At 42.1% G+C, this 12142-nt stretch overlaps 1 protein-coding gene across 12 annotated transcripts in view; it reads left to right on the top strand.

Annotated features, from left to right (window-relative positions):
• Positions 1-12142, top strand: part of NCOR2 (nuclear receptor corepressor 2) — a 1025928-nt gene that overhangs the window by 804537 nt on the left and 209249 nt on the right. For all 12 annotated transcript variants that reach the window (XM_053701833.1, XM_053701839.1, XM_053701838.1 and 9 more), the window contains one exon: positions 10303-10530. In XM_053701833.1, the coding sequence (XP_053557808.1) occupies positions 10303-10530 (228 nt within the window). The remainder of the gene's footprint in view (positions 1-10302; positions 10531-12142) is intronic.

The following is a 12142-nucleotide window of genomic DNA, read 5'->3' as shown; positions in this document are numbered from 1 at the left end:
GTTCATACGGTTTCAATCAGACAACATGACGACTGTTGCGTACATCAACCATCAGGGGGGAACAAGGAGTTCCCTAGCGATGGAAGAAGTAACCAAAATTATTCTTTGGGCGGAGTCTCACTCCTGCCACCTGTCTGCTATCCACATCCCAGGAGTGGAAAATTGGGAAGCGGATTTTCTGAGTCGTCAGACATTGCATCCGGGGGAGTGGGAACTCCATCCGGAAATCTTTGCCCAAGTCACTCACCTGTGGGGCATTCCAGACATGGATCTGATGGCCTCTCGTCAGAACTTCAAAGTTCCTTGCTACGGGGCCAGATCCAGGGATCCCAAGGCGGCTCTAGTGGATGCACTAGTAGCACCTTGGACCTTCAAACTAGCTTATGTGTTCCCGCCATTTCCTCTCATCCCCAGGCTGATAGCCAGGATCAAGCAGGAGAGGGCGTCGGTGATCTTGATAGCTCCTGCGTGGCCACGCAGGACTTGGTATGCAGATCTGGTGAATATGTCATCGGCTCCACCTTGGAAGCTACCTTTGAGACGAGACCTTCTTGTTCAGGGTCCGTTCGAACATCCGAATCTGGTTTCACTCCAGCTGACTGCTTGGAGATTGAACGCTTGATTTTATCGAAGCGAGGATTCTCAGATTCTGTGATCGATACTCTTGTTCAGGCCAGAAAGCCTGTGACTAGAAAGATTTACCACAAAATTTGGAAAAAATATATCTGTTGGTGTGAATCTAAAGGATTCCCTTGGGACAAGGTTAAGATTCCTAGGATTCTATCCTTCCTTCAAGAAGGATTGGAAAAAGGATTATCTGCAAGTTCCCTGAAGGGACAGATTTCTGCCTTGTCGGTATTACTTCACAAAAAGCTGGCAGCTGTGCCAGATGTTCAAGCCTTTGTTCAGGCTCTGGTTAGAATCAAGCCTGTTTACAAACCTTTGACTCCTCCTTGGAGTCTCAATTTAGTTCTTTCAGTTCTTCAGGGGGTTCCGTTTGAACCCTTACATTCCGTTGATATTAAGTTATTATCTTGGAAAGTTTTGTTTTTAGTTGCGATTTCTTCTGCTAGAAGAGTCTCAGAATTATCTGCTCTGCAGTGTTCTCCTCCTTATCTGGTGTTCCATGCAGATAAGGTGGTTTTACGTACTAAACCTGGTTTTCTTCCAAAAGTTGTTTCTAACAAAAACATTAACCAGGAGATTATCGTACCTTCTCTGTGTCCAAAACCAGTTTCAAAGAAGGAACGTTTGTTGCACAATTTGGATGTTGTTCGCGCTCTAAAATTCTATTTAGATGCTACAAAGGATTTTAGACAAACATCTTCCTTGTTTGTTGTTTATTCAGGTAAAAGGAGAGGTCAAAAAGCAACTTCTACCTCTCTCTCTTTTTGGATTAAAAGCATCATCAGATTGGCTTACGAGACTGCCGGACGGCAGCCTCCCGAAAGAATCACAGCTCATTCCACTAGGGCTGTGGCTTCCACATGGGCCTTCAAGAACGAGGCTTCTGTTGATCAGATATGTAGGGCAGCGACTTGGTCTTCACTGCACACTTTTACCAAATTTTACAAGTTTGATACTTTTGCTTCTTCTGAGGCTATTTTTGGGAGAAAGGTTTTGCAAGCCGTGGTGCCTTCCATTTAGGTGACCTGATTTGCTCCCTCCCTTCATCCGTGTCCTAAAGCTTTGGTATTGGTTCCCACAAGTAAGGATGACGCCGTGGACCGGACACACCTATGTTGGAGAAAACAGAATTTATGTTTACCTGATAAATTTCTTTCTCCAACGGTGTGTCCGGTCCACGGCCCGCCCTGGTTTTTTTAATCAGGTCTGATATTTTATTTTCTTTAACTACAGTCACCACGGTACCATATGGTTTCTCCTATGCAAATATTCCTCCTTAACGTCGGTCGAATGACTGGGGTAGGCGGAGCCTAGGAGGGATCATGTGACCAGCTTTGCTGGGCTCTTTGCCATTTCCTGTTGGGGAAGAGAATATCCCACAAGTAAGGATGACGCCGTGGACCGGACACACCGTTGGAGAAAGAAATTTATCAGGTAAACATAAATTCTGTTTTTGTCAGGCTTTGACCAGGATTAAGCCTGTGTTTAAAACTGTTGCTCCACCATGGAGTCTAAACCTTGTTCTTAATGTTTTTCAGGGCGTTCCGTTTGAACCCCTTCATTCCATTGATATAAAGTTGTTATCTTGGAAAGTTCTATTTTTAATGGCTATTTCCTCGGCTCGAAGAGTCTCTGAATTATCAGCCTTACATGGTGATTCTCCTTATTTGATTTTTCATTCGGATAAGGTAGTCCTGCGTACTAAACCTGGGTTCTTACCTAAGGTAGTTACTAACAGGAATATCAATCAAGAGATTGTTGTTCCTTCTTTATGCCCAAATCCTTCTTCAAAGAAGGAACGTCTACTGCACAACCTGGATGTAGTCCGTGCTCTAAAATTTTACTTACAGGCAACTAAGGAATTTCGACAAACGTCTTCTCTGTTTGTCATTTACTCTGGGCAGAGGAGAGGTCAAAAAGCTTCCGCTACCTCTCTTTCTTTTTGGCTTCGTAGCATAATTTGTTTAGCTTATGAGACTGCTGGACAGCAGCCTCCTGAAAGAATTACAGCTCATTCTACTAGAGCTGTGGCTTCCACTTGGGCCTTCAAGAATGAGGCCTCTGTTGAACAGATTTGCAAGGCTGCAACTTGGTCTTCGCTTCATACTTTTTCCAAATTTTACAAATTTGACACTTTTGCTTCATCGGAGGCTATTTTTGGGAGAAAGGTTCTTCAGGCAGTGGTTCCTTCTGTATAAAGAGCCTGCCTATCCCTCCCGTCATCCGTGTACTTTTGCTTTGGTATTGGTATCCCAGAAGTAATGATGACCCGTGGACTGATCACACTTAACAGAAGAAAACATAATTTATGCTTACCTGATAAATTCCTTTCTTCTGTAGTGTGATCAGTCCACGGCCCGCCCTGTTTTTAAGGCAGGTAAATATTTTTTAATTTATACTCCAGTCACCACTTCACCCTTGGCTTTTCCTTTCTCGTTGGTCCTTGGTCGAATGACTGGGAGTGACGTAGAGGGGAGGAGCTATATGCAGCTCTGCTGGGTGAATCCTCTTGCACTTCCTGTTGGGGAGGAGTAATATCCCAGAAGTAATGATGACCCGTGGACTGATCACACTACAGAAGAAAGGAATTTATCAGGTAAGCATAAATTATGTTTTTTGCGCCTCAGTTGCGCAGTTGCTTAGACATCAAGCTTATCTGGGGACCACTAAAGAGGGTTTCTTTCATTCCTGTTTGTCCCTAAGGTCAGGTGTTTAGCAGTTTTATACCAGTGGTAGACGTTTTTTCAATCCGGTTTGGGGGCCAAAGGGTTAATCCGTCCATTTGCAAGTTGGTGCAATATTACCTTGGTCTCATACACACTGTAAAAATTTCAAAGAGTTTACTACTTTTTTTCACTGTTTTGCAGTTTAAGTGCTACTTTTTTCTCTTAAAGGTACAGTACCGGTTTGAGGAAATTGTTGTTTTTTACTTTAATAAAGTGTTTTCCAAGCTTGCTTGTGTCTTTGCTAGTCTGTTAAACATGTCTGATGTAGAAGAATCTACCTGTTCAATATGTTTAGATGCCATTGTGGAACCCCCTCTTAGAATGTGTACCACTTGTACTGAACTATCTATAAGTTACAAAGACCATATTGTGGCTTTAAAAAATATATCACCAGAGGATTCTCAGACTGTAAGAAGGGAGATTATGCCATCTAGCTCTCCCCATGGGTCAGAACCTTTAACACCCGCACAAATGACGCCAGATGCGTCTAGCGCGTCTAATTCTTTTACGTTACGAGACATGGCGGCAGTTATGAGTTCTACTCTCACAGAGGTGTTGTCTAAACTGCCAGGGTTACAAGGAAAGCGAAACAGCTCTGGGGCTAGAACAAATACAGAGCTTTCTGACGCTTTAGTAGATATGTCCGTTATTCCCTCACAATGTTCCGAAGTTGGCGCAAGGGATTTGATATCTGAGGGCGACCTTTCAGATTCAGGGAAGTTATTACTTCAGCCTGACTGACATTTCAACATTTAAATTTAAGCTTGAACACCTCCGTTTATTGCTTAGGGAGGTCTTAACAACTCTGGATGACTGTGACCCCATTGTGGTACCAGAGAAATTGTGTAAAATGGACAAATACTTTGCAGTGCCTGTTTACACTGATGTTTTCCCAGTCCCTAAAAGGTTTTCGGAAATTATAACTAAGGAATGGGATAGGCCAGGTATACCGTTCTCTCCCCCTCCTGTGTTTAAAAAGATGTTCCCCATAGCTGACGCTGTGCGGGACTCGTGGCAAACGGTCCCCAAGGTGGAGGGAGCTATTTCTACTTTAGCTAAGCGTACAACTATTCCGATTGAAGACAGTTGTGCTTTCAAAGATCCTATGGATAAAAAATTGGAGGGTCTCCTAAAGAAAATTTTCTTACATCAAGGTTTTCTTCTCCAGCCTCTTGCATTGCTCCAGTTACAACTGCAGCAGCCTTTTGGTTCGAGTCTCTAGAAGAGGCTCTACAAGTGGAGACTCTGTGGGATGAGATTTTAGACAAGATTAAAGCTCTTAAACTTGCTAATTCCTTTATTTCAGACGGCGTGTTTCAGTTAACTAAACTTGCGGCTAAAAATTCAGGTTTTGCCATCATGGCGCGTAGGGCGCTATGGCTTAAGTCCTGGTCAGCAGATGTTTCATCAAAATCTAAGCTTCTTAACATCCCCTTCAAAGGTAAGACCCTATTCGGGCCTGATCTGAAGGAGATCATTTCTGATATTACTGGGGGAAAAGGTCACGCCCTTCCCCAGGATAAGTCTAATAAGTTAAGGACAGACAGACTAATTTTCGCACCTTTCGGAACTTCAGGAGTGGCGCGGCTTCCGCTTCCCTTAGTACAAAACAAGAGGGAAATTTCGCCCATTCCAAACCAGTCTGGAGACCTAACCAGACTTGGAACAAAGGGAAACAGGCTAAAAAGCCAGCCACTGTCTCTAAGACAGCACGAAGGGGTAGCCCCCGATCCGGGACCGGATCTAGTGGGGGTCAGACTTTCTCTTTTCGCCCAGGCTTGGGTAAGAGATGTTCAGGATCCCTTGGCGGTGGAAATAGTTTCCCAGGGATATCTTCTCGAATTCAAAGGTTCATCACCAAAGGGGAGATTTCATCTCTCTCAACTATCTGCAAACCAGATAAAGAGAGAGGCATTCTTACATTGCGTCCAGGATCTACCGGTTATGGGAGTGATCCACCCAGTTTCAAGGGAGGAACAGGGGCATTGTTTCTATTCAAATCTATTTATAGTTCCCAAAAAAGAGGGAACTTTCAGACCAATCTTGGATCTCAAGATCCTAAACAAATTCCTCAGGGTCCCATCCTTCAAGATGGAGACAATCCGAACCATTCTTCCTATGATCCAGGAGGGTCAATATATGACTACCGTGGACTTAAAGGATGCTTATCTGCACAAATTCGATTCACAGAAATCATCATCAGTTCCTCAGGTTCGCCTTCTTAGACAGGCATTACTAGTTTGTGGCTCTTCCCTTCGGGTTAGCCACGGCGCCAAGAATCTTTACGAAGGTTCTAGGGTCCCTACTGGCGGTCCTAAGGCCGCGGGGCATAGCAGTGGCTCCTTACCTAGACATCTTGACCCAGGCGTCGAATCTTCAAGTCGCCAAGTCCCATACGGACATTGTTCTGGCCTTTCTGAGGTCTCACGGGTGGAAGGTGAACAGAGAAAAGAGTTCTCTCTCCCCTCTCACAAGAGTTTCTTTCCTAGGGACTCTGATAGATTCAGTAGAAATGAAAATTTTTCTGACGGAGGTCAGGTTATCAAAGCTGCTAACTTCCTGCTGTGCTCTTCATTCCATTTCTCGGCCGTCAGTGGCTCAGTGTATGGAAGTAATCGGCCTAATGGTAGCGGCAATGGACATAGTTCCGTTTGCCAGCCTACATCTCAGACGACTACAACTTTGCATGCTCAATCAGTGGAATGGGGACTACACAGATTTGTCTCCTCTGCTAAATCTGGATCAAGCGACCAGGGATTCTCTTCTCTGGTGGTTATCTCGGGTCCATCTGTCTAGGGGAATGAGCTTCCGCAGGCCAGAGTGGACTATAGTGACAACAGATGCCAGCCTTCTGAGCTGGGGCGCGGTCTGGAACTCCCTGAAAGCTCAGGGTTCGTGGACTCAGGAGGAGGCCCTCCTCCCGATAAACATTCTGGAGCTAAGAGCGATATTCAATGCTCTTCAGGCATGGCCTCAACTGGCTGCGGTCAGGTTTATCAGATTTCAGTCGGACAACATCACGACTGTAGCCTATATCAACCATCAGGGGAGTACAAGGAGTCCCCTGGCAATGATGGAGGTTTCCAAGATAATTCTATGGGCAGAGGCTCACTCTTGCCATCTCTCAGCTATCCATATCCCAGGAGTAGAGAACTGGGAGGCGGATTTTCTAAGTCGACAGACTTTTCACCCGGGGGAATGGGAGCTTCACCCGGAGATATTTGCCCAACTGATTCATCTATGGGGCAGACCGGAGCTGGATCTGATGGCGTCCTGTCAGAATGCCAAGCTTCCTCGTTACAGGTCCAGGTCAAGGGATCCTCGGGCAGTGCTAGTAGATGCCCTAGCAGCGCTCTGGTCCTTCAGCCTGGCTTATGTGTTTCCACCGCTTCCTCTTCTCCCGCGTCTGATTGCCAGAATCAAGCAGGAGAAAGCTTTGGTGATCTTAATTGCTCCTGTGTGGCCTCGCAGGATTTGGTATGCAGATCTGGTGGACATGTCATCCTGCCCACCATGGCCTCTGCCATTGAGGCAGGACCATCTAATCCAGGGTCCATTCAAACACTCAAATCTAACTTCTCTACGCTTGACTGCATGGAGATTGAACGCTTGATCTTATCAAAGCGTGGTTTTTCTGAGTCTGTTATTGATACCTTGATCCATGCTAGGAAGCCTGTCACCAGGAAGATCTATCACAAGATATGGCGTAAATATCTTCATTGGTGTGATTCCAAGGGTTTCTCATGGAGTAGGGTTAAGATTCCTAGGATTCTATCTTTTCTCCAAGAAGGATTGAAAAAAGGATTGTCAGTTAGTTCTTTAAAAGGACAGATATCTGCTCTGTCTATTCTCTTTCACAAGCGTCTGGCAGATGTTCCAGACGTTCGGGAGTTTTGTCAGGCTTTAGTCAGAATCAAGCCGGTATTTAAACCAGTTGCTCCGCCATGGAGTTTAAATTTAGTTCTTAAAGTTCTTCAAGGGGTTCCGTTTGAACCTGTGCATTCATTAGATATTAAAATTTTATCTTGGAAAGTTTTGTTTCTTGTTGCTATCTCTTCAGCCTGAAGAGTCTCAGAGTTATCGGCTCTGCAGTGTGATTCACCTGATCTGATTTTCCATGCGGATAAGGTGGTGTTACGTACCAAGCCAGGTTTCCTTCCTAAGGTTGTTTCCAATAGAAATATCAATCAGGAAATTGTTGTTCCTTCTCTGTGTCCGAATCCTTCTTCCAAGAAGGAACGGTTGTTGCACAATCTGGATGTGGTTCGTGCTTTAAAGTTCTACTTACAAGCAACTAAGGAGTTTCGTCAAACATCTGCCTTGTTTGTTGTCTACTCTGGAAAGAGGAGAGGCCACAAGGCTTCGGCAACTTCTCTTTCTTTTTGGCTAAGAAGCATAATCCGTTTAACTTATGAGACTGCTGGCCAGCAGCCTCCTGAGATGATTACAGCTCACTCTACTAGAGTGGTAGCTTCCACATGGGCATTTAAAAATGAGTCTTCTGTTGAACAGATTGGCAAGGCGGCAACTTGGTCTTCGCTTCATACTTTTTCTAAATTCTACAAATTTGATACTTTTGCTTCCTCGGAGGCTATTTTTGTGAGAAAGGTCTTACAGGCAGTGGTGCCTTTTGTTTAAGTTCCTGCCTTATCCCTCCCTTCATCCGTGTCCTAAAGCTTTGGTATTGGTATCCCACAAGTAATGGATGAACCCGTGGACTGGATACACCTTACAAGAGAAAACAAAATTTATGCTTACCTGATAAATTTCTTTCTCTTGTGGTGTATCCAGTCCACGGCCCACCCTGTCACTTTAAGTCAGGTGTTTTTATTTTTTAAAACTACAGTCACCACTGCACCCTATAGTTTCTCCTTTTTCTTACTTGCCTTCGGTCGAATGACTGGAGGTGGGTGTTAGGGGAGGAGCTATATAGACAGCTCTGCTGTGGGTGTCCTCTTTGCAACTTCCTGTTGGGAAGGAGAATATCCCACAAGTAATGGATGAACCCGTGGACTGGATACACCACAAGAGAAAGAAATTTATCAGGTAAGCATAAATTTTGTTTTTCTGTATGAATTTACTGCCCCCACAGGCTCCTGTTCTGCCCTGGCTTTTTTTCATAATGACTCTGTAACTAACCATTGGAGACATCAGCCAATGTAACTTTATAAAATGTAAACCATATAATAAAGTATTACATTTAAAACATTGCCAAAGTACCTTAGAAAGACTTTATTTTCCTTTCATGATTGAGATAGAACATGTGATTTTAAACTACTTTCAATTTTACTTCAATCTAATTTGCTTTGTTCTCTTGGTATCTTTTGTTGAAAGTGGCTCAGGAGCTGCTTATTGGTGGCTGCACATAAACGCCTCATGTTTTTGGTTCACCTGATGCTCATTTCTGCTGCTTCTTCATCAAAGGGTACCACGAGAAGGAGGCGAATTAGATAAAAATAGAAGTACATTGGAAAATTGTTTAAAATTGTCTATCTGAATCATAAAATAAACATTTTTGGGTTCATGTCCCGTTAATGTTTTTGGGTTAGACCAGGCTTGTCCTATCTAAGGCCCGAGGGCCACAGTGTATCCCACTATTTCTCTGAACAACAGAGGAAGTTTTAGTTCTTAGCTATGAAGCAATATTCCTCTGTGTGTAATGTACTAATACACATATAGGTGACAGAAAACTGAAATAGATTTTGTATGTTTGCCCCTCATTTTGTACACTAAGAAAGACAATCAGTTACAAGCAATGTCAGGTATTTGCCTAAGTATTGCTGTGTTTTATTGCATAAGTAAGATACATACAGAGAATGGCTAAAATAACAAACACTGCATGAAACACAGTACGTAAGTTACTAATTCTAAGTGCAGCTGCAAAGGCCGTTCATATAATGTTGATTGCTAAGTAGCAGTTTACCAGCCTTAAAAGTGATTCAACTATTTGCACATTCATATGTGAGTTTTCACAGTAACATTTAGCAACTAGAAAGGCAAAACAGCACATGAATTGCAGGTGTACCAGCAAAAACTGAAAGGGGATCAGTCTAAATAATAATGAAGTAAATGGACAAATTGCATTGACAAAGAGGAAGAGTGGTTGCAAGTAGCTGCTCCCTGACACAATGTTAAATCCCAAAATTGAGTCTAAACTTTTACAGCAGTTATTCTGTAACTGCTTGTGTACAAGGCTGGTGTAGGAACTGAGCTTGGAACCTGAGCAATGGGACGGACGTCGTTTTTTGTATTTGTTTGGAGTAAGCTAAAAAAAAATGCCTTCATTTTACAATGACTGTGTCCCACTATCAAACATAAGGGTTCTTCATGTTCTGGGCAGCCATCTCATGGGAGCCATTAGGTCTGAATGCTCTATGCATGGTTTTATAATGGCCAAGGAATATGAGGTGTAAATAGTGTTCCTCATTAAATCCATTTGTACCAGGGTCATAATGCCCTTATACATACACATTCAAGGGTGGTTTAATGAGCACATGGTAGAAGTCATACCTCCATTCATGGCCTCCCCAAACATTTGATCTAAACAGTATTTAACCTTTAGGGGAAGTTTTGAAACACAGTAAGCAAATTAGATTTCTACCTCATTTATCCCTCAAAGAACTGGAGTCTTTACTTGAATGGGGTTGTATGTCACTATACACAGTTCATCACCTGTATGAAAGCATTCCTACAAAAAGTTAAACTGTTATGAATGCAAAGGTTGACCCTGCTCCTTATTAAGTCCTTTGTATATTAATATATTCTTACGTGTTTCTGTTATTTTGTCCACCCTCTGTATATATTTTGTCTCAATAGCATTTATAAAGTTTGCTCACCAAGCAACAAAGTGAAGGAAAAAAAAATCCAGTGTGGCTTCTCATGTAAATTGGATTGACACCCCTTGGGTGATTTTAATGTATATGTATTAAGGTATTATTTGTGTTTTCAGGGAGCATCACATCTGGAAAACCTGTACCTCAAGAGAGGAAGAGCACCCCTAATCCCAGAGAAGTTGCAAACTCAAAATCCCCGCATACCACAGTCCCAGAACATCTCCATGCCATGTCCCCTTATGAACATTTACTGCGTGGAGTAAGCCAGGCTGAACTCTATCGCGGTCACATACCTTTAGCATTTGATCCAGCAGCCTTTCCTCGAGGGATCCCTTTGGAAGCAGGTATAGTTCAGTATTAGCTGGTACCACTTGCCAATTAGTAATCATAACTTTCATTGAAAGGAAGCTTAAACTATTGTGAATATGAAAACCTTAATCTCAATACATTGGTACTAGATACAAAGAAAATATGACATTTTAGAGGGAAACTACAATTCATATTTGTATCTTTGTTGGTGCCCTTTTTACAAGTACAAACCACCATGACTACAAAACTATTTAAATAATGTTAGAAACTTAACTTGCTAGTTTTTGAACAAAATAAATCTATTTTGTTATGTGGTGCTCAATCAGCTAATGTGTGTTTAAATTATATTGAATAGTTCCATGTAAGTATATAAAAGTATACTAAAGAAGATCTAACACAATTCAGATATCATTTGTCTTCCCCATACCCTAATGAGCACACTGGCATAGTTTAAATAGCATCAAACAGCGAAGTACAATAGGATGAACTCCGTTAGCACGAATCACTCTGAAAGATCACAAATTTTGGCAAAGATTCTAACAATGAATTATTTGCTGTTAAATGTAATGGTTGCATTGATATTGGGTTCTAGTTTAAGACTGCTATTTACATCTTTATTCAGAGCTTTAAGGTACATTATACACTAGATTTTTCTTTGCATAAACGTTTTGTAGATGATCCATTTATATACCCTATACAGGTTATTTTTAAAAAAAAAAAAAAAGTATAGTTTTGCTTATTTATAAATAACATTGTGCTGATTTTCAGACTCCTAAACAAGCCTCCAAGTTTTAGGAGAATACTGATGTATACCTACTCCAGCTTGCTCCTGTTTGTGTAAAAAGCCTTTTCTTTCCTATGACATGAAGAGTCCACAACGTTATTCCAATTACTAGTGGGATATTCAACTCCTGGCCAGCAGGAGGAGGCAAAGAGCACCCCAGCAAAGCTGTTAAAGGGACAGTTCACTCAAAAACTTTCTCCCCTTTAAATTATTCCCAATGATCCTTTTTACCTGCTAGAGTGTATTAAATTGGTTGCAAGTAGCTCCTTTACTCATATTTCAGCATTTGAAATAGCTGATTTAGCGTGTGGTTTCCCAACCTATACTGAAAGTTTTGATACTGGCGTATACGCTATTGACAAGCCTAAGTAAACACAGCCAGCAGAAGAGATTACACCCTTAGTAGGGGGCATGATAGTTAAGTAATAAAATGATAATTTTCCATTGTTCTCTCTATGTATTGAGCTTTGGTGTTCCAGACAAATATAAGATAAGGAAGCAAGTCTGTGTACATAAAAGTGATAACATAATGAGATCTGATATTACCTGAAGCTCAACCCATTGTAATAGGCTGTGGTTTAAAAGCACAAAACCAGCTACTTTATATACACAAATAAACCTGAAAATGCAATTTCTCATATATTTTGTGCTCTGCAGCTGGTATAACAAGTCATTTAAAATACATTTATGGAAAAACTATTTTACAGTGTACTGTCCCTTTAAGTGTAACTTCCCTTACCCATACCCATAATGCCCAGTCATTCTCTTTGCCTCTGTCATTGGAGGTTGTGCGGTTGGTGCCTGAAGATGAATCCTTTTATGGGTACTTTTCTCTGCAAGCAAGGATTGGGGTTTTAGCTATG

Source organism: Bombina bombina, chromosome 2 (genome assembly GCF_027579735.1).
Source record: "Bombina bombina isolate aBomBom1 chromosome 2, aBomBom1.pri, whole genome shotgun sequence".
NCBI lineage: Eukaryota > Metazoa > Chordata > Amphibia > Anura > Bombinatoridae > Bombina > Bombina bombina.
The sequence above is the reverse complement of the archived record's forward strand: the minus strand, read 5'-3'. Positions and strand labels throughout refer to the sequence as shown.